A 23,458-nucleotide genomic window follows, 5' to 3' on the forward strand; every position below is an offset into this window, starting at 1 on the left:
AAAGAGTGACTGATTCAATCAGTGGGTTCAGGCAACTGAGCATTTGGTTCAGACAATAGGGGTTAGTGTTTTAGCAATTGAGAAAAACTGTAATAGGGGCGCCCCAGCGCCCACTCCACTAACTTGACGTGGAAATGAGCGGTAGTCTAGAAAACTGGCGAGTTTTTTTGTTGTTGTTGTTGTTGTTGTTTTGTTTTTTTTCGAGGGCGCTTGTGCGCCCTCACATAGATTGCACCCTGGGCAGTCGCCCACATTGCCCATAGCAAAAACCGTCCCTGGACACAGCTGGCAGAAATGGTCGAAGCAAATAAAAAACCCACATGCAATTCAAAATTTTCCATCGGCCACTGGTGGGTGTGTGTTTTTGTTTTACACGCCAAACTCATTTTTTACCCCCCATTGGCGCTTGGCGGGTTTTAATTTTACGCCCTGAACTTGCAACTGTCTTGCTTCTTGTAGTTCAATACTACCAGTACAATATTTACTGCTGGTGAGTTGTACATGCAACAGTCTGCACACAGTATGCAATTCACTATTTGATGCAAGATTAAAAGCCGCCATAAAAAATGTGCTAAAGGCCATCTTTTACAGTCTAAATGTAATTTTTATTATAAAATCCCCAAATGGAAAAGTCTCTTAACATTAATGAAAGACTTAAAAAATAACTTCAATATACATTAACTTTTCAATCAAAATAAATTAAGATCATTGTCTCAAAATAATGAAAACAGCAGATTTTTCAACTTAGCTGCACATATATGCCAACAAGAAAATAAAATCGAAATGGAAAATGATATTAAAAGGCCTCATGGAGGTGCTGAGTTAGGCTACTTAATGTTTCCAACTGTCCAGCATCCAGTACAGACAGTTGTGGGCTGTTTATGTTTTATAATAATCATTATATGGAAAAATAATTTGTTTGAATTTCTGTCATTAAAACATATTTTGTTTTCTTTTTTGTAATGGTAAAAAAGAGCAAGAGAGAGAGAGAAATTCCCACAGACTCCCTGCAGTGATGCTAACTGGCATGTGTTGCTCGCCTTCTTCATTGGGTCGGGGAGGGGTAAAGTTATGGGGAGACAGGGCTGCTGCTTCTGACTCATCTGTTGTTGAGTCTGATAAAAGGGGCAGGGACAAGTGGTTTAATATGAATATCTTGCTAAACATTTACCTGCAATGATTAAATGTAGGTTAAAAAGGAGTGAAATGTAGGCTAACGCTAGTCTGTAGCTAGCTTATTTCACATTAAGCTAACAGGTTCATTTCTACCACTCACAGACTAACATTATAGGCTACCCACCTTTCTTGGAGAAAAACTGGGTCACGTACTGACACCCTTTCTTTTGCCTCTCCTCTCTCTCCTTACTGACACCCTTTCTTTTGCCTCTCCTCTCTCTCCTTTCTCTCTTTCCTTTTTTGAAAACCAGATGTTCTTTTAGTACTAGGTAGCATGATGATGACTGTAGTGTTCTCGCGCAACTGCTGACTGCTAATAGGCACGTCAGTGCGCTAAGGCAGGACTAAACCATTTCATGCAGATACAGGGGGTTGGTCAGTCAATATGGAAGTTTACTTTTTGGTCAATGGGGATATTTAACTTTTACTGCCAAAAACAAGTGAAAACAAAGAGATCATTAATTGTATTACTATATTTGAAAAAAAAAAGTATATTAATTTTTTACCTATTTTTGAGGCCCCTGTCAGTCGGGGACCCTTGGAATTGTCCTAATTTTTCCACCCTATATGGCGCCACTGGTACATATTATTAATGTTGTGCTAAAAAAGGATGGGAGAACCATGGTTTCCAATTAATAATATGTATATCTTTTTTAAGAAATTTAAAGTATATAGTACATGGACATGGTACATTATCAGTCTGTGTAAATAATGAGGTTTGTGTCACCCAGAAACAGTGGGAAACAAATAGAAGCATTATAATTTATTGGCATAGATTTCGTAAAGATGTAAAGAAGTATTTAGCTCCTAGAAAGATGGTCTTTTCATAAAACTGAGCTGTCTGTGTAGTAGAGGGATGCAAATATTTTTGAAATTGTATACAGGAAACAGAATGACGCCCACTTTCTGGTCACAAACTCTTGTATTACAGCCAAACAGTACGCAAAAATCTGTTTCTGAAAACATTTTAGATGAGGGGGAGATTTAACATAGTTCATTTACACATACTACCCAGATTGTTATGATCCAAACTGATTGAAAATTGGCAAAGTATCCCTTTAAAGGAACCTCAGTAATACAGCATTTCTGTGGTTTTCCGGTATGTTTTGAATCTTTAAATTCTACTTTAACTAAGTCATCCTGCTGACCAAGTTCACCACCACACTGTGTGTCCATCACTGCAGCTTCATTGGACACCTACAAGTATGAATTAAAATGTTGTGTTTGACTGTACCTGGAACAAGTAATAGATGTGTGAAGGTGGAAATAATTATTTCATAGATACACTAAATAAATACATAAAGCAGACTGCTTATTATTGACGCATCAAGGCTCTTGAGGTTAGAAAAGCAAGAAAGGCAGCAGACGTGCTTTATTTTAAATCATTAAGCTATACAAACAAGAACAAATCATTTAATAGGTGTGTAGATTTTAGAGTTTGTACTGGAGTGTGTTTTGTACATGCTCTCCTTTGCAGTCTTATAAAAGACAAAGATGCCATTTAGATAAGGTTAAATAAATAAGGTTCAGTGAGCAGCTCCTGTCCCCTACAACGAGCAGGCTCAAACAGGTGACACTTTGTCACTGTACTGCTATTGCTCGTCCTGCACGGGCTAATTAACAACAGAAAAGTCAGCTGAGTCCAGTGTTTCTGTCCTGATTATCTTCACATGTTCACCAAGAAACGGCACTATAATATGTAATAGAAATAACATACTGGAAGCTGAGTTTTCCTAACTGTCATCACTGGCCATGAGAAACTGCCAGTGGGAGATTCTACAGATTTACTATTTATCTAAAATCGCAGCATTGCAGCCTGCAGGATGTTTACAAGCTACATTTGCACCAACGTACCAGATGGGATCATATATTCAGTGAGCTGAAGTTGCTTGAAAAAAAAAAGAAATTCCATAGTTTTATTATTTGCTGAGTTGGACTCCATAAAACATCTAATAAATGTCTGTATTGTTATTAACGATCTGCTCCTTCGGTTTATTGCAGTTGTTTATTGTTTAGAACCCTGTCAGGAGCTCTGAGACAATATAATATATAATATATGTCCACAGCAAACACAGCTGGTTACACACACAGAGATTATGTAGACAGTATAATACCTCAAGGCTCACATTATATGAGGTTGTTAAATAACTTTTCTAAACAGGGAAGGAAATACAGAGAGACTTTAAAACATCTTCTGTTGTTTCAGCTTCACAGTCTGTTAAATCCTTCTATTTTTAGTGGAGGGACATCTACTGTACATGCCAGCTCTACACAATTTTCTGATAGTGTCTCTGTTTAAGATTATGAAAGTAAAATATTAGGCCTTTTTCACAGCAGACACTTTGACTTCTCATAGTAGGGGGAGCACAGGTGCCAGGATCCTGAAACTGAAGCAGCTAAATTGAATTCTTTCATTTTATTATTTATGCCTGTGTTTTTCCGACTGTGACATTTAAAAAATGTCCTCTGTGAATGAAGGCATGTTCAGAGATTCAAATTTCAGCTTGCATCTCACCGATCTCACTGACAATGTTCAGAAGACCATCCCATGATATAAAAAAAGATTTGGACCCTATTCTCCTATTAGTTCAGTTACATTATTATTGTTCCATGAGAGACATGGCTTGCAGAATGGCAAAAACAGACTTATCAAAACAAGAGACACAATAAAAAAAGATAAGTAATAAAATGTTGCACAAAATAGGAATAAAAACAATCAGTAAAGCTAATTAAAACAGATAAAAACTAATAAACAAGACCACGTTTTTAAGGAAAAAACTATAAACCCAAGCCTGGATTTCAGTGCTGATAAAAGTGTGTATTTATTATTCATTTGGTTATCTATCTATTTATTTATGTTGTTGATGTTGACATTTAGGTGACTAAAACTACCATAGGAATAGAATATGTTTCTTTAACAAACTACCAAATGTTAAAAATAATGCTGCAAGATCAATCTCATTATATATTCACTTAGCTCTGCTTTGGAGGCACCTCATTGGCTGATGGCTGTTGCTATGACATCGCCGTGGCTTCCGCAGACGCTGTAGAGTGAAGCATTGTGGGATTTATACAACAGTTGTGTCGAAGATGCTTTGAACAGAAAATATCTGTTTAAAGTTTAAATCATTAGACACCGTCAAAATGAAGGTTGGTGTCCAGCGAATTAATTTGAAATGGCAGCATTACCTTTGGTTTTACGCTTTCAGTGTTGAGTTTTATCACATGAACGGGCTTCAGCCAGCTAGCAAGCCTAGCTAACGATACTTGCTAACAGTAGCGTCAGTTAGGCAACTCCTGGAAACCAAGCTAATGTTATCGTTTTACATTGGGTAACGTAAGTTTGTTAGCCTTATCAGCTACCATGTTAGCTTCAGCTGTGATAATGTTAACTAACGAATTGCGTTTCTAGCTGTAACCTACTGTTGAAGGCAGTTTTTCGAAATGTCATGGCAAGCTCTACGATAGTTAAAACCATGCATTGTAATGTGTTGTTCGGCTCCTAACGGCCAGAGTTATCCAAGCAGTGTGTCGAAGTGGAAGCCTATATTATTCACACAACTAAGATAATGTTTGCTGTAGGAGGTGACTGTCATTTGTCCGTGTAACGTTTTAAACAAATGATATTTTAGCGTTTTTGGTCAAATATGTTTAATGAATTCCAGTTCATAAATTACCCTAAAATTACATGGATTTAAGCCAAGTGGATTATCATATGTTTGTAACGCTGTATTTCATTGAAAACAGGTAAAACACCTGTTGCAGAAAACAGATATGTGGGAGGTGCTGCTATCACTGACAGCAAATGTTCTATACATACACTTTTATAGTTATGCTTTTAACAAAACACATTTGTTTAAACTTGAGTTATCTTTGAGCACCAAGGCTTATTAGTAGCCATTAAAGAAAGTGGGAAAAGGTTTGGACACAAAGCTCGGGCAGACCAACTGTATGTTAAAGGGGCACTCCAGCGATATAGATTAGACTCCAAAAATGCTGGACCCTACTTCACACAATTCAGTCTTTCATCAGATCTTGCCCACATCTTTCAAACTCCACGCCACTAGTTTGTAATACAGGCTTTCTGTTAAAAAATGTTTAATCTCCAAGCCCAAACACAGATAGCTCAAAGATGTCTCTTGAGTAATTTTCTTGCCAAAGCTCCTCCTGAGCCACAGAAGATGATAAACAACTGCCGTCACCTGCTGAACAGCACTCCTCATAACTACTAAATTTAATTTGACGTGTAAAATTGGTGGCGTGACCCAAGAGGCATCAAAACGTGAATTAGGTAATTTTCAGTTAGTTCCGTTTATGCGTTCACTCGTGCCTACACCTTCATTTCCTACATTTCCAAATCTGGTATAACATTGCTTCTGGTTTGTCAAAAACACTGAAATAGTGTGTTCAAAACCTTTGAAGGTCATGATCATGAGCAGCTGAGTCCAGTATTCAGTCACAGCTAACATTAGGTATCTTTTTGGTTAGGATGAGTGGAAACTATTATTGAGTTTGAAACTTATAAGTATCTGTAACATCATTAATGCTTCTTTAATTTCAAGTATTTGTATGTTTTTATCCAAATAAGAAACACTTAAAAAGTAATCTTTGTGTCTATAGAGTGTTTTCGTCCTCGCCGACAAAGCCTGGGCTGGTTCCAGTCTTCTGTATAAGTGGCAGAAATCCCTTGGTAATTATATCGCTGTCGCAGGGTGAGTGAAAACCACAGAAAACTGTGTAATAATCTGCTACTCTTTATACAAGATTTACATCTTGATAACTAAACTGTACATGATATTTTTATTCACACAGACAGGATAACTCAGTCAAAATATTTGATCGACATGGACACAAGTGGGCTGAACTCACCCTCACGGGGTAAGTGGGAGAACATAATTTTTGGCTCTGATTTTGTCTAATCAAAAAGGTTCAAGTGATAACCTAACACTATTGAAAAGAATTTTACAGTCCATTTTCTCTTTTTTCTCCCACTCCCATTAGACGCTGCGTGGGGATGGACTGGGATAAAGATGGGGACATTTTGGCAGTGATAGCTGCAAAATCCAGCTCCATCTACCTCTGGGATGCCAGCGTCAATAAAACATCCCAAATAGATAGCGGCATGAGGTATGACAACCATGCATCACATTTACAAAGAAGAAGTTGGCGTTGCCATTCATAATTTCAGCCTGTGTTGCTCAAAAAGAGCAGCTGTCTTTTTTTTGACAACAGTAGTGATGAAATTATTGATAATCACTCCTAATACTCTGGGTTTGTTTCCTGCTTGCATTTATTTTAACAGGGATCAGATGTCCTTCATCTTGTGGTCAAGGACGGGCCCGCTGTTAGCAGTTGGGACAGTCAAAGGAAATTTGTTAATTTACAATCAGCAGACCTCACGCAAGATCCCTGTCCTGGGTAATACACGCACACAACTGCACAGTTACTTGTTAATTGTATCATAAGTTTTTAGTCACTTTTTTTATTTTGTTTGTCTCTTCCTCTCCCATCACCAACACACCAGGTAAACACACCAAGAAGATCACCTGTGGGTGCTGGAGTACTCAGAATCTACTGGCGCTTGGAAGTGATGACAACACTCTGAGCATCAGCAATCATGAGGGGGACACTGTCAGACAGGTAGCCACACATACACATGAGTGTATAAACACATAGGCAGCACAAATGCTGTACGTTAGCATCAACATGGCCATGAAACTATAAAGTTTACCTCAGATTATCGCCATTTCACTGTTTGCATCATCCAGGTGGATTCAAATAAGTACAACAGACACATATGCTCAGGTTTCTGGGTCACTCATTTATTTTGAGCAACCAGTAGTGTGCAAGAGAGTGTGTATATTATAGAGTGTGTCAGCACTTGCCTGAGGGTGTCGGATCAGGACACTATTTTTGAGCTCAGGTGAGAGAGCGTAGAGAAAAGAGAGATGCAGATTCCAGGTCTGCAGTTTAGACTGTTTACCTAGATGCAGATCAAAGCAGATACAAAATAATAATGTGTGTGAAGTGAGCCTCATGAAAAATTAAACTGTCAAATGCCAAAGGTCCATCACATTTCCTGTGTGGTTCTATAACTGTAAGGCACAACAAAAAAATTAGCATTAAAAATAAAAGAGCGAAACCAAGATATGGAAACAAACAGAATACAGTTTGAAGACAGGGCTTCTAATTATTAATGCCAGTGACAGTGTAATATAAACAAAGTTGATACAACTCACATTTTTCTTGGGCACACACAGGAAAATAAATGGTTGTTGTTGTTGTTGATTCCCAGCTGAAACCAAAAAATAAGCAGGTTTTCCTTGACCTGAAGTGCGAACCGTGATGACATTGGTTGGTGTGTCATATTCTGCAGATTTGAAAGAGAGGATGGAGCCATGCACTCAATAGTTTTCTATGTCTTATTATCATCAGTAGTTGGACCATGCTTGTTTTTCATATAAAAGAAAAAAATCTGTAGTAACAGAACAAAAGCTCACAGGTAATCAGTGTGATCTGCCATCTTACTACTACTGTTTACTTCTACTTTACTACTGCTCCATTGATGACACATCCTTGATTACAATGGTTCTGCTCAAAACTGGTGGAAATGCGGGCTGGTTCAATAGTTAGCACGAAGGTTCCAGGAATTCTGAAGGGAACCGGTTCAAGAACCAGAGCTAATTTGGAGGAAAAGAGGTATTAGTGCATATGCACAGAGCATGATAAAATAGTGTCTACAGAAGAAATAGAACTAGAAATAGAACAAAATGAAATAAAACACAAAAGTTACAAATCACAAAAGTACAAATCAGGCATTTAAAGGGAAAGCTTTCCTATAAGAATATGTTTTAAGCAATGATTTAAAAACGGGTAATGTGCTAGCCAGCCTAATCTCCTCAGACAGAGAATCCAGAGCCTCGGGGCTTTGATGGCAAAAGCCCAGTCACCTTTAGTTACCAATCTTGATCTGGAGACGACTAGTGAGGGTAGGCTTGAGGATCTCAGGTCACGACTTGGAGCATAGGTAATCAGAAGCTCAGTTATATAACTCAGCACTAAACCATGTTGAGCTTTAAAAGTTATTAAAATAATCTTAAAACAAATTCTGAAGTTAACAGGCAACCAGTGGAGGGAGGCGAGATTGGGGTGATGTGTGACCTATGATTTGTCCCAGTCAAAATACGAGCTGCAGGATTCAGTAATAGTTGAAGCCGAGCTACCGAAGATTTACTGAGGCATGTAAACAGTGCATTACAGTAGTCGAGGCGTGAGAATACAAAAGAATGAATAAGCTTGTCTAGGTCAGGAAAAGACAGTTGATTAGATTTTTGATAATATTTCTTAGGTGGAAGTAGCAGGATTTAATGAGATTATTGACACGTGGTTCAAAGTTCAATTGAGAATCAAAAGTGATGCCTAAATTTCTTGCTGTAGATTTTATATTTGTTGCCAGAGGCAATTTCCTTGCTAGGTGATCGGCCAAAGATTATTACTTCTGTCTTGTCTGAGTTTAGCTGCAGAAAATGACAAGTCATCCATTTCTTAATAGCAGTGAAGCACTCCATCAAACTGCTCAGACAGCTAACTTTATCTGGTTTAAGGACAGGAAGATTTGGGTGTCATCAGCCTAACAGTGGTAGTATACTTAATTAAAATGACTGATAATGCATCCTAATGAAAGCATATAATGTGGAAACAAAATAGGACCAAAAATAGATAAAAAAAGGAGATTTAAAAAATGGACCTAGTTTATCTTTCTGTTCTTTTCCAGACAGCACTTCGTGGTGAGCCTGCTGAGATTAATTTTTCAGTGATGAAGACGGATGAAAGGTCTGGGCAAGGAGAGAGCACTGTAAGTTTGTGTGGTGGTGGTGGTGGTGGCGTTCTGCAGTTTTCCCACTAACTAACATGTATCCATGTAATTTTTACATCACACATTTATTACAACACTCACATTTTCGTGTCTTGAGTTTAAGTGTTTATTTTTGTCATACCAGGCCTAAACATTCACCATTGGCTGTGTACTTTCATTCTGAAAACCTGTTAAATTTTTACACAAATTTATGGTTTACATAAATGAGATAAATGTTTGAAATCCACTTAATGGCATATGTTCACATTCCTGCAAATATTGACCTTTAGGTGAGTGTGTCTGTGGACAAGAAGATACTGATGCTCTTCAATATCAACGATCCTGATAACCGGATAGAACTGACCTTCCAGCGCCACTATGGGAACATTGTGTCCTACCGCTGGTACTGCACAAGATTACACACTAACAAAACAGTAGCACTGAATCATGGCACTGAGATACTTGTACTAAAGTGAGTTCTCTTCCTCTGTGTTCCTCAAGGTATGGTGATGGGTATATTCTGATTGGCTTCTCCCATGGATACTTTGTGATTATTTCCACTCACATCAGGGAGATCGGCCATGAGCTCTATCAGGCTCGCAACCATAAAGATAGTCTCAACAGTGTGGCCATCTCGCCAGCACTGAACAAGGCTGCATCCTGTGGGGACAACTGGTACATGCATGCTTTCAAAAGGAACAGCACAGCCAATCCTGTTGTTTTATCTAAGTGAAAAAACTAAAGCCTCCTGTTTGTTGTTGCAGCATAAAGATCCACGAGTTGTCTGAGCTCAAAGATATCAGCAATGTAGTTGAGCTGGATGATGAGACTAAAGGTGAGACCGTCCTGTTTTTCAGCCATACTCTCAAAAGGCCTTTTTGAATACACCACCCACTTTTCCTTCATCTGCTCCTCATTCTCCTCCTCCAGGTCTGGACCAGCTGAACTGGACAGAAGATGGCCAGCTGTTGGCCGTCTCCACACAGAGGGGCACGCTCCATGTTTTTCTGACCAAGCTGCCCATCCTGGGTGACAGCTATGGTACCCGGCTGGCCTACCTCACCTCCCTGCTGGAGGTCACTGTATCCAACCAGGTGGAGGGGGTAAGGACACACACACACACACACACACACTACAATGTAAACACTATTATTATTGTTGCCTCATAGCAAGAGGGTTCCTGGTTCGAATCCAGGGTGGGGGGGTATGAACTCCAGGGTGGGGGAGCCCTTCTGTGTGGAGTTTGCATGTTCTCCCTGTGTCAGCATGGGTTTTCTCTGGGTACTCCAGCTTCCTCCCACAGTCCATAGACATGCAGGTTAGGTTAACTGGTGACTCTAAGTTGTCCGTAGGTGTGAATGTGAGTGTGACTGGTTGTCTGTCTCTATGTGTCAGCCCTGTGATAGTCTGGTGACCTGACCAGGGTGTCAGCTGGGATAGGCTCCAGCCCCCTGCGACCCCTAACAGGAAAAGCAGTTAATGTGTGGTTGGGTTTAGGTACAAAAACCACTTGGTTATGGTTAGGAATAGATCATGTTTGGCTTAAAATACACGCTTTTCGTAGCACTACCCTGGCTGGAAATGCAGCAGTGTCTTGGTAAAAAAAAAAAAAGTGAATGCTTTTCGTGACACTATCCCCGGTGGAAAACNAAAGCAGTTAATGTGTGGTTGGGTTTAGGTACAAAAACCACTTGGTTATGGTTAGGAATAGATCATGTTTGGCTTAAAATACAAGCTTTTCGTAGCACTACCCTGGCTGGAAATGCAGCAGTGTCTTGGTAAAAAAAAAAAAAAGTGAATGCTTTTCGTGACACTATCCCCGGTGGAAAACCAGCGACGGGTTGCTAAAAAACACCTGTTTTGTGAATAAAAAGCTACTTGAAAAAAAAGTGAGGTGTCAAGCCATCCACCATCTCCTCCACCAAGTCAGCTGATATACTGTGTCACTTTAGAAATGTTGATATGAAATGTACACATGTATATTTATGGTTTGCAGAAATGCCAACGTTTTCTTCTGGCGACTGGGTTGTTAAAAACGACAACATATTTAATTTAATTTATTCAAACATATTTAATTTTTAAACAGACAAACAAATCCAAAAAACAGCTGAGGGTGAACCCCTCTCAATCCCTTTTTGATGCTCTGTGTTTTTCAGGAGAGTCCAGTGGCCATAGAAGTGGAAGTAGAGCCTACTTTCATTGCGATGGGGCCATACCATGTTGCTGTGGGAATGAACAACAGAGCCTGGTTCTACGCCTTGGCAGATCAAAAACCTGGTGTGTGTAATGTATAACCATGAAAACCATGTTATGTTGTTTAATTATATATGGGTGAATCAGTAAGTGTCACTAAAGAGTTATGTTTGTTTCTCAGGTTTTAATAAGTTGAAGGACATTGAGTATTTGGGGACGATAGCCAGCATGTGCCTTAACTCAGACTACGCAGCAGCGCTGTTTGAGGGAAAAGTGCAGCTGCACATGGTGAGTCAGTGCTTTGTTTTTATTTTTATTGACCAATGAATAATTACTGCGCAGGATTCACCGCGCTACACCATACAAACTACACATCTGTGTGTGTGTTTAGATTGAAGGCAAAGACCAGGAGGAAAGGAAACAGATGAAGTTGTTTCCAGATGATGACACAAAAGGTCGGATCCTTTGCCACGCACTCACCACTGACTTCCTCTACTACGGCACTGATGTAAGGCTCAGCACATCCTCACCTCAGTCAGTCCACTACGTTCTAGCAGGACATAACAGGAGGACACTATTTAGGCTGTCACATTTTGTTAAGACACTTTCTGTAGCCATATGAATGTAAGCATCTCCTGAAGTCAGTTTTCAGTAAATCTATGTGTTCCAATTTCCTTTCCCTTTATCCCTGTCTCTCTGTTTTCTAATGGATGTTATCATCTCTCTGCCTATCTGTTTGTCAGTCAGGTAATGTGGTGTGTGTTTTGGTGGAGGACTGGGAGACTCTGAGCAGCTACAGCCACTCAGTTGGTGTGAGGAAAGTGTTCCCCGACCTAAATGGCACACGGCTGATTTTCATCGACGACAAGAACAGTGGTTTCCTGCTCTCCACTGCAAATGTACATACGCTACTTGATACATCTATAAATGTATACAGCTAAACACACAGTGTAGTGGGCGCTGGTGGTGTTTGCACTCTGAATAAACCTAGTTATTAGATACACAGGGATAAAATATCATGGTAAGACAAGCTACAGGTAATTTCATTATTATATAGTGGTTCTTTGGCTCCCTTTCTTGACCTTTACAATGTTTTACTTTTTCCTTTACCCTCTCTTCTTTATAAGCATTTGTAGTACATTTGTGGCCTTGTTGTGTAGAGTGAGTTACAGTACATACTTTATATACAATAACAAAGTTTTGTACAGCACTTATCAATTCTACAGATTACAGAGTGCCTTTCAAGGAAATAGCAGTATGATTTTAAATAACAGATTTCGATTAACAATAGTCTAAATGTGTTTGTGTTTGTCCAATCCAGGTGACAGACTCCTGCTTTGAGCTCCCCAACTTCTCTCCCACCATCACAGGAGTGCTGTGGGACAACTGGCATGCTGACAGAGGAGTGTTTGTGGCTTACGATGATGACAAGGTCTATACCTATGCCCTGCACAAAACCACCATATATGGTAGGGTGATGCCATGCCATCAAACACACACGCACACTTTAACCTCTCTGACGTTTACCTCTAAAATGTCGAACAAGGGAGCACTGGTCCTTGATGTTTCTCTTTCCCGCTGTCTTATTCAGAGGGACTTGCAATGAGTGTCACATTATATATTTTAATATGCAAATCAAATGATCTAACAGGGCATCCTGAAAAAAATCAAAGTTCTAGTACTCCTTAAATACTCCTGTTACCCTGTGATGTAAATTTACCCGAGAGTTAACAAGAAAAGTTATTTTAAATTTCTCTCTCAATCTGTCTGTCCAGGTCCCCGGGTAGTGTTGGTGGGGAGCACCCCACTCCTCTTTTCCCAGAAGCCTTTGCTCCTGTACAATGGGGAGCTGACATGTCAGACAACAAGTGGCAAGACCAGTGACGTGGCCCTGAGCACACACTCCTTCCTCAAGAGCTCAACTAGCTCGACAACGGACACATCACCAGAGCTCAGCAAGCAGCTCACCCAGGCGCTGATGCTCAAGAGGTCAGCCATGCTGGAGATACTGATGAAGTTTTAAAGTCATATATCTGTGTTATCCTGTATGTATTTGTCAGGTGGAAATACATTTAGTTGTAAGTACCTATAGTCAGTCCAACCTGTGGCTGCTGTTCTGGGTACATATGGGTACACTGACATTGCATATGGACATATGTGCAATATTTATAATTGTTCTTATGATAGATAGAAGCTGATTAATATTCTTCTTTAATATACTATGTCACAATACAGAATGTAACAGGGAAACATTTTTTTTTTAAATTAACTGTGAGAATAATTCAGAAACATAATGTTCTGAAATGTTCAGATTTACTTACAGATTTTTATAAAATACAAAAACTAATTTTACAATATACACCACTTATATTGCTATATATTGCTCTCCACTAATGGAGACCAGAGTTATTAGAGTATGTGTAACATGGTGGGTTTGACATGACCAGACAGTATATGAAAAAAATCTGCATTAATAAATTAATATGCAATTAATTAGTTTCTCCTGGGCATATTCATAAGATGCCGTGAAACAGAGCCCTACTTGTTTTAACCATAAACTGTATATAAATATAGATGACATGACAGCTCCTCAAAAGTGAATCCAAAACATCTTGATCGCCCCCTGGTGGCTGGCTGCAGTAGAGGTGATAAACCCAGACCCCTCCATGTTAGTGGATGGGACATGGGCCAAATTAAATAATCGAATTACACATTAAATTTTTCCTAAAGATGATTTCTGTAATTTTAGGTAGTTCTTATGCTGATGTATATATATATGTGTTTGTGCTGTGATTATCCGGGATGTTTTGGCTTCATTCTTGTACAGTGGGAGGAGTCGAGGCGTGTCGTCCGTCTTTATACATCGTCAGTGGTTTTAATACTGTACAGAAGGGTTTTATGTGTCATCCTCAGTTCCTTTCACACAACACCTTTAACCGCAACCACAGTGTGGTGGTTTTCACTTCATACAAAAGACAGAGTGTGTGTGTATCCTGTCCAGGTTCCAAGAAGCCTGGGGTCTGTGTAAGTCTGCAGGCAGTAACACAGACTGGGAAGAGGTAGGAAAAGCCTGTCTGGTCCACATGGAGGTTGAGCTGGCCATACAGGTCTATCGCATGAGCGGCAATGTGGGCATGGTCCTGTCACTGCAGGGTATCCAGGTACAACTCACACACAAATGGCTCATATGTCACACCCTCTCAGTAACACACTGTTTCTGTCTAAGGATTCTGATACCACCATCATTCCTGTCTGTCTGTCTCTCTCTCTCTCTGTTTCTGTCTCCCTCTGTCCAGGGTACAGATGACATGAATTTAAGGGCAGGACATTTGGCCATGTTTCTAGGTGAATACAACTTGGCCCAGGACCTGTATCTGTCCTCAGGCTGCCCAATCGCTGCCCTGGAGGTAAAAACATACACACAATTTAAGAGTAAACAGTCTGTATGTTCATGTATGTGTGTAAAGCCCAGTTCAGACCAATGATTTGTGACAAGGTGAAACTGTTTTACAACATTGCAGATAAATGTTGCAGCAGTGTGAACTGGCCGGCCTGAGCTCGGCTCAAGCCGGCTGATGGTGTCACCTGCAACTCAGCTGGTCAAATCGCCGGCAGAGATTAGAACGTAAAGCACGTTACCTGTTTCTACTGCCAGTCGGCTTATAGTGAAGTCTGCCGGTCAAGTCAAAATGACCGCAGACAGCATGTTCGCTTGCTGCGGTAGGTGCTTCGTTCCCGCCAAGCCCTCTGCTTCTGTCCTCACGGTGTGCAGGTTTTGGACGGTGGGCCACTGCTGCTGCTCGCTGTATGTGCTTATTCAACCTCAAACACACACATTCTCATTGACTGATTAATTGGTGCTGGTTATTTATATTATTGTGGCGTATTTATTATAAATACAGTCCATCTGATGCTTGTTTTGTTTATATTTTTCAACATTTAATCACTATTACAATTGCAACTGTAGCCAGTATCTCACTATCACTATCTTCATTCAAACTTTAAGAAGCTACAAATTCTATTCAGCTACAAAATAAGCCTGAAAAGCTGGAAATCAGAACAGAAATACAGAGAGTTGTTGCATAGAGTCTTATCTAGTTGCACAGCAGATTTGTAGAACATTGCAGAAGAGCACATTGCAAGTAGTAACCCTAACCCTAACCCTGTTTTAACTTGTCTTGTCTCAAATCTTTGGTCTAAACTGGGCTCAAGAGACCAAGGCTGATTGCTTGTGTCTTTTAACATTAACTCCCAACCATTCTGCATAAGCTGTTGTCATTAAGTGTAACACATAACTGTGAAGCTAAAGATTGTTGATATAGGCTTTCATTCATACCACTGTCCTCAGCTCTCAGTGTGTGTGTGTGTTTTAGATGAGGAGAGACCTGTTGCATTGGGACAGTGCTCTTATGTTAGCCAAGAGCTTAGCAGAAGACCAAATTCCCTTTATTTCCAAAGAATACGCTGTCCATCTGGAGTTTATGTGAGTATAAACACACACACACACACACACACACACACACACACACACACACACACACACACACACACCATTTAGTAGACCTGATCTGTCTACACTGTTTCTAAAGCTCTCTCTCTCTCTCTGTAGTGGAGACTATGTGAACGCTCTCGCACACTATGAAAAAGGCATGACCCACAATAATAAAGTAAGTGAAATATATTTGATCTCAACTTCCTGCAGTGTTAACATACCAAAAAAAGATGGTAGCCTGCATCCAAATACAATTATTTGTGCTGATGTGGTTCAGTATTAATAAATGTTGTGAGGATACCAAGTTGCTGAAGGACAGGTGGTTGTTGCTACACCACTAATGATATATCATTTCTTTTTATCCATAAAAATCTATTTCGTCTATTATTTTCTTTAATAATCAATGGCATGTCCAGTCCATGTCTAAGGTGTGATGCTCATATCAGAGTCATATCTGCTGCTGCCCTCTGCCACTTTTTTTCCAAAGAAAACTTAGCAGAAGGTAGATTTACTGTATGTCAGGCTTAGATCTAATACATATTCTCCTTTTAGGATCGGTGATTTTAATGCATTTAAGGTTCCAGTCTGAGTAAAGGTGATTGTAATGAAATCATTTTAAGTCTCATCTTTCCCCTGCCCTCACCTCCCTCTGTTTCCTTCTTGTTGTGCAGTTCCAGGAGCATGATGAGGCGTGTAAAGCCGGCGTAGCCAGGATGTCCATCAGGATGGGTGACATCAGGAGAGGAGCTGCTCAGGCGATTCAGCACCCAAGCAGAGTCCTAAAGAAGGAGTGTGGAGCCATACTGGAGAGCATGAAGGTAGAGAGTCAGCCCTTTCTCTTTCTTCTTGTAAACTGTATGTTTTGTTGAAATCACCATATTGTTGGTTAGTGGTAGACTACAATGATCTAATGTGTGTATGTTTTTTATAGTGTGTGTTTCCACAGCTGTGTTGCAAGTATCTGAGCATCAGATAATGTTTTCTGAATGTCTCTTTGTTTATATCTTCTTCTGTGGTTTTCTTCTCTCTCTTACAGCAATTCTCTGAAGCTGCTCAGCTCTATGAGAAAGGACAGTATTATGACAAGGCTGCGTCGGTCTACATTCGTTGCAAGAACTGGTGAGACAAACACCAGCACACACCAACACACTCAGGCCTGCAAGTTTCTCTCTTCCTTTATATGACTGCACTTAATGTTACTCCACACTCAGGACGAAGGTTGGAGAGCTGCTCCCACACGTCTCCTCTCCAAAGATCCACCTGCAGTACGCCAAGGCCAAGGAGGCGGACGGCAAGTAGGTTCTTAGTATTAATGTCTGTCGCACTGGAGATAATGATGTCATGAAGAAGAAGCAAATGTAACGTGTACTGTGTGCACCAGGTATAAGGATGCTGCACGGGCCTATGAGAGTGCGAAAGACTGGGACAACGTGATACGCGTGCTGCTGGACCACCTGAACAACCCTGAGGAGGCTGTTCGCATCGTCAGGGAGACGCAGAGCATCGACGGAGCAAAGATGGTCGCCAGGTAGGACAGACAACCACGGCCAAATAATTTTGTATTTTGCTTGAGGGGCTTTTCCATTGACATCCCCTAAATGTAGCCCTTAACTTATTGTCTCGGCAGAGGTACAGTAGTACTGATAAAATTTGTTTTTAGAATTCATAAACTTAAAATCTTTTTGTTTTTATTATTATTTTATTATTACTAAACTCTGGTTTTATTTAGTCTGTTGGCCTCCAGGTAAGGTGATTATGCTTCCACTGATTGTGGCCAAATGAAATAGGATGCTTTGCAAGATGTTTTTACACATGCATCCTGTGCATCTAATCTGATCTTTGGCTCTGTTAATATTAAATAATGTGCTAATACTTTTTTTTTTTTTTTTTACATACCGCACATTACCATTTCTTTTTGTATTGCCTACCATTTTATCAACACACTGACACAGTAGGCTTGTTAGAGAAGAACCAGGCCTCGCCTAAAAATTTAATCAGATCAGGAGGAAGCAATAGGGGACGATGAAAAAAGGTGCAGTCCAGTCAGACCGTTTCCAGCAGCCTTCATATAATATACAAGAAGCAATTTTTTTTTCTGAGGAGGAAGGAAGGCATGACCTACCCTACTCTGCTTTATTCTGCCTCTAACTTGCTCACCCTGACATTCTTACCCGAACCAATGTCACTCCTCTTGCCTTAACCTAACCGCCAATCAAATTCAGAATAGGGTGAGTCATTCCTTCACTATCCTAGAAAAAAAATGCATACAGGAAGTCACAGGAATACTTACATTGTGTTAGATCTAAAACATAACACATATAGTCTACAATCTAGTGTTATTAATTGCAATTGCACAGATAATTTGGATTTTCTACAAAACGTGGTGTTTGTGGTCAAAGCTAAGAGCCAATCAGCTTTTTGATCAGGCAACAGCCAGGCCTTTCCCATCATGCACTGGGTCTTGCAGTAGATGGAGAGCAGCTGCAGCACCTGGCTCTAAAAAAAACTGTGTCTGCTTCAATCTGAATGCCCTTTTTTACCAGTTTTTAGTGTTGAGTGACTACCGTTTATTTCCACGACAGAATCATCTCAAGATTATTTCCCAATGTGCTTCAAATTCTTTGTTTTTGTACGACCAAAAGTCCAGGGGAATGGCAAAATGGCCAACTTGCTATGGGCCAGATGTTTAAAATTCTGTCTGAATTCACAACTAATACTGTGTGTATGCACAAAGACAGAAATGTGCATATACATGCCTGTTTTTGTTTTGCTTATCTCAGTCATTGTGGAGCTGAGCGTACATGCACGAGCCTCGATTCTGCTCCGACATGTCGCTATAAATGGATGTAGCAACACCCTTAAACAACCATTTGCCTATCAATAGTTGTCCCCGCTCAGTATGCCATTGAATATTTCAGAAGGAAGTCTGTCATAAAATAGTCATGGTATAGTACAGTGTGTTTGTGTGTGTTTCAGGTTCTTTCTGGGGCTGAATGACTACAGCTCAGCCATCCACTTCCTGGTGCTGTCACAGTGCAATGATGAAGCTTTCCAACTGGCACAACAGCACGGACAAATGGAGGTCTATGCAGACATCATCGGTCAGTCCGTGTGTTTATATAGACCATGTGAACAGTTTTCCAGTTTGTGGTAAAATGGGTCTGACTGCAGCATTTGCCAGGCTGTTTTCTAGCACTGCAGTTTCAGTGAAATGGTCTGTAAATTAATTGCATGACTGTGCGGTGTGTGTTTATCAGGTCCTGAGGCGACGCAGGAGGACTACCAGAGCATTGCGCTCTACTTTGAGGGAGAGAAGAAACACCTGCAGGCTGGCAAGTTCTTTCAGAAGTGTGGGCAGTACAGCAGAGTAAGAATGCTCCCTTATTATTCCTTTCTTATTTACTCAATCAATAAAATGTTTTAACAATAATCTCTGTGTTCTAGCAGTTATTGACTCATCCACCAGGTCAACTAATCAGTCTCTTCTTTCTATCTCTCAGGCCCTGAGGCACTTCCTGAAGTGTCCCAACACTGATGACAACCTGGCTGTCGAGATGGCTATAGAGACGGTGAGAGCTGTGTGTGTAAAACAGAATGTATGCATTATACAATATGATGTGACCACTCAGTTAAGTGATTTTGATGTGTGGTTATGTGGTTGTGTGTATGTGTGTGTGTCTCAGGTGGGTCAGGCCAAGGACAGTTCTCTGACCAATCAGCTGATAGATTACCTGATGGGAGAAAGTGATGGTATGCCCAAGGTAATAGATACACTGCAGCCATCTCTCTTGCCTTTGTCTCAGTGGATGTGAGTTTTCTACCAACATGATTTTGTTTGTGACTCATCCAGCATGGCATCATTTGGATACCTTTCTCTTCAGTGTAGTCATCACTCATTCTCCCTCTCACTGTTTCTCCTTCTCCTTGTCTGTTGCAAAGTGTCTCCTGGTGGATTTATGTTTTTGCACACAGACACTGTAATTGTTTGAACTGCAGTTGAAAGTAAAACTCATCACCATCAGATGCATATTACACAATGAATATAATGCAAAATGAATGACCGCTGCAGTACTGTTTCATCCTTTGATTTCATGGATGTAAATCTAAGCCTGAGTGACAGTGAGAGTGACACTAATGACCAAACTGCCAATAGTTGACCTTTCTTTCTTCCTCCCAGGATGCCAAGTACCTGTTCCGTCTGTATATGGCGCTGCAGCAGTACAGGGAGGCTGCTCGCACCGCCATCATCATTGCCAGAGAAGAGCAGTGTGCAGGTACTAACGTATTCACACAAACACTGTGTACCAGTTACAACAACCTCAACACAATATACAACCATACTCATACATTTATGTTTATCACGTTTCTTCCCTCTCTCATTTTTTTGTTATATTTTGCATGTTTCTCCCACAGGAAACTACCGTAACGCCCATGATGTCCTGTTCAGCATGTACACAGAGCTGCAGGCCCAGAAGATTAAAATTCCTGCTGAGATGGCCACAAATCTGATGATCCTCCACTCCTACCTTCTGGTCAAAGTCAGTAAACACGTGCAGTCAGTTAGCTCAGGTTTTTCTCTGTTGTCATGGTGAATTACTCTATTCATGGTCAGTTCAGAATGTTTATTAATAGTTTTTTGGCAGGCATTTTATCTGAAATCTGTTAAAGATTTACTCTCTTACACAAGCAGCAACGTCTGGGGCTAAAAAAATGAAGCCAATGCAAAAAAAACTGCAGTTCCTCTAATGGCCACTTGAGGTTGGCTCCGAGAGTGTGTCAATCCCCATAGATCCCCATGTTAAAATGCCCAGCTTTACAGCAGAATTAATCATGTTTACAGCCTGGTACAAAAAAATATTTTCAGTCTCTAGCCAATTTCGTTATTCATGACAACTGAAGGGGGGGTGAATTTTTATATAACTCGCTCGTTTAAATGTTATTAAGGGTTAATGTTGTGCATAATGAAAGGGTGGCCATTTTGAGTGACAGGTGGGTGCCGTCCATTCACAAGTTGCCATCCATGGCAACAATGTTGGTTAGGTAATGTAACTGTGGTAGAACCCCAGATTCACAGACTATAGGCATAGCCGTAGCTGTCACTATTTCAGCTTTTATTTTTTTTTTTTCAGTTTTCAGTTCATGAAAGTTAACTAACATTTTGGTTCCCCCAAAAAAAGTCCTGTTCAATGTTTGGTTGTTCTAAAAAAAAAAAAAAAAAGGATATAGGACTTTTTGGTAAGGATATTCGGTTTTTCCAGTCAGTACATTTTGTTCGAATAGTTTTAAGCCTGTTTTTTTGCTAGTGAAAACTAGCATTAGCACAGTTAGCCATAGATTTAAATGCACCATGCTAACCAACCCAGCAGCTAGCATTAGGGTTATCTTCACCCTCTCGTCCAAATACGGTCACCTCAAGTTCCCAAAACCCAAGACGGCATCAGGGTGGTTACATCCATTATTTTATACAGTCTATGCTCTTACATGATAAAGCCTCTCAGTCTTAACATTGTAGAAGTGAATGGTGTTCCTGACTTTGTAAATTATGTTATCATGTAGATCCACGTAAAGAGGGGGGATCACCTTAAAGGGGCACGCATGCTCATTCGTGTCAGCAACAACATCAGCAAGTTTCCTGCACGTGAGTCCACACAGAATTTTCTACTGTCCAGTTCACATTACAGAAAAATCTAAATGAAGCTGAAATGTGACTGGAATTTTTAAAAAACTGTCCATCAGATGTATCATCAGTGCATGTTTGTGTGTGTTTGTGTATGTAGATGTTGTTCCCATTCTGACGTCAGCAGTTATCGAATGTCACCGTGCCGGACTGAAGAACTCAGCCTTCAGCTTTGCTGCCATGTTGATGAGACAAGAGTACCGAAATGAGATTGACCCAAAGTACAGGAAGAAGATCGAGGCTATGGTTCGGTGAGCAACGAGAATGTCCACACCTCCTGTTTTCTTGGTCATACTCCCTCTCCTGACCTCCATCCTTTTCACACATACCCCATCTCATCTGTTCGACCCCTCCTGCACTACCCTATGCTGCATTTAAATACTTGTCTTTAATTCACCACAGACGTCCCGATACATCAGAGCTGGAGGAGGAAACTACTCCGTGTCCCTTCTGTGGCTTTCAGTTGGCACAGGACGAACTGCTGTGCATCTCCTGCAAGAACAACCTGCCCTACTGCATTGCCACGGTACAAACAGAGAATCACTGACTTATTCATACACACACTTAACTACATAGCTTCCCCTGTACTTGTATTTTTATCATTTGATCTCTGTGCACTTGTGATTTTCTCAGGGTCGTCACATGCTGAAAGAAGACTGGTCTGTGTGTCCTCATTGTGAATTTCCTGCGCTCTATTCACAGTTCATTCTGTAAGTGATGCATCAGCATTTATCCCTTTCTTTAACTGTCCAAATAAGGACATAAGAAAGGTTTAGGTACTGCTCTTGACTCCCTGTAAAAATCACAGCTTGATGTTTTTATACTTCAGGTTTTGTTTGGATAAAACAGACAAAATGTAATGTGTTATTTAGACATGCTGCTAGGCACATTTTGTTACCTTTGGCTGGCACCAGGCTAACTGTGTCCGTGTTTCCAGTCTTTATGCTAAGATCTCCTGGCTGATTTACAGACATGAGTTGTATCGATCTTCTAATCTACATCTCTGCCAGAAAGCCAAGTATATTCCCAAAAATGTCAAACTATTCCAGTATAAGCACTGGTGAGTCATTTCTCTTGTTATTTGTCACTCTTACAACTGTTTGTGTGTCCAGGTTGCTGGAAACAGAGATGACGTGTCCCATGTGCTGTGAGAATCTGAATGTCCAACAAGTGAAGAAGATCTCTGATTGTTCTGCATACTTGCAGACTGATGAACCGGATCAGTGAACAAACAACCAATCATATGTACATAAATGTCAAGTCATTTTCTATTGGTTTAACAATATCAAATGTATATTTTGGATGGATTTTATGCAGCTTTCAGTTTTGTATGATGTTAAAGTCACAGTTACTGAATTTCAAAGATGCTCTTTATGCCAACAACCAAAAGACAGTAATCAGTTAAAGACTGAAATGATTTAGGTCAAATGTTCTCTATTTATGCTTTTTTTTTTTTTTTTTAGCTCATATGTTGTCAGATGTTTTTTAAATAACACCATTGTATACAGAGTTGCTTAAGATAATAAAGAGGTCTAAAAAAACATTCTTGTCTGTTTTGTTCTGGCTTTGGGGACAAGTTGTGGAGTTTACTTTAGGCTGTGTAGTTTGAGAAAATTATTTATAAACATTTTAGGTTTTGATGAAACATCAGGAGCTTCCATCACATCACAAAATCTTCCTCAGATTCAGTTTGCCCAGTTGTCACAGGAATGTTGATGTTAAAATGTTTTCTTCAGAGAACTCTAAGGTCCTTTTGTCCATGTTGGTTTAAAACTTTTACAACTGAAAGAACATTTTCATGACAACTGGGTAACACCATCTGCTGATGAAGATTATGTAAGACTGAAAGCTACTAAATGGCACTTGGGGTGAGATTGTTGTGTCAACTACAATTTTGCCAAGTCAAGGATGAAGTTTTAATCTCAAAATTTAAAGTCTTAATTAATATTTTCAGTCTTGTAGCGCAGTACTGACTGAAGAGTGACTTTGGTGCAACTGCAGAGAAAGTACTGAGCCTTGATATCTTAATCCATTAGCCGTTGTTGGCTTCTCAAGAGCGACTTGT

The 23,458-nt window shown here is 40.1% G+C and overlaps 1 protein-coding gene across 1 annotated transcript; it reads left to right on the forward strand.

Moving 5' to 3' along the window:
* The first annotated feature begins 4,216 nt into the window (after positions 1-4,216).
* Positions 4,217-23,384, forward strand: wdr19 (WD repeat domain 19). Its single transcript, XM_050044526.1, has 36 exons — positions 4,217-4,326; positions 5,797-5,888; positions 5,989-6,054; positions 6,178-6,303; positions 6,479-6,594; positions 6,701-6,816; positions 8,951-9,031; positions 9,322-9,434; positions 9,533-9,706; positions 9,796-9,866; positions 9,962-10,134; positions 11,188-11,308; positions 11,406-11,512; positions 11,616-11,732; positions 11,968-12,123; positions 12,546-12,693; positions 13,000-13,213; positions 14,226-14,385; positions 14,521-14,631; positions 15,598-15,707; positions 15,834-15,891; positions 16,388-16,534; positions 16,753-16,835; positions 16,928-17,011; positions 17,098-17,244; positions 18,693-18,817; positions 18,974-19,083; positions 19,217-19,285; positions 19,400-19,477; positions 19,894-19,990; positions 20,130-20,254; positions 21,273-21,354; positions 21,494-21,644; positions 21,796-21,919; positions 22,027-22,103; positions 22,506-23,384. The coding sequence occupies exons 1-36, from the start codon at positions 4,321-4,323 to the stop codon at positions 22,618-22,620; spliced, it is 4,050 nt and encodes a 1,349-aa protein (XP_049900483.1). The 5' UTR covers positions 4,217-4,320; the 3' UTR covers positions 22,621-23,384.
* Positions 23,385-23,458: the final 74 nt, after the last annotated feature.

Source organism: Epinephelus moara, chromosome 5 (assembly GCF_006386435.1).
Source record: "Epinephelus moara isolate mb chromosome 5, YSFRI_EMoa_1.0, whole genome shotgun sequence".
Classification (NCBI taxonomy): Eukaryota; Metazoa; Chordata; class Actinopteri; order Perciformes; family Serranidae; genus Epinephelus; species Epinephelus moara.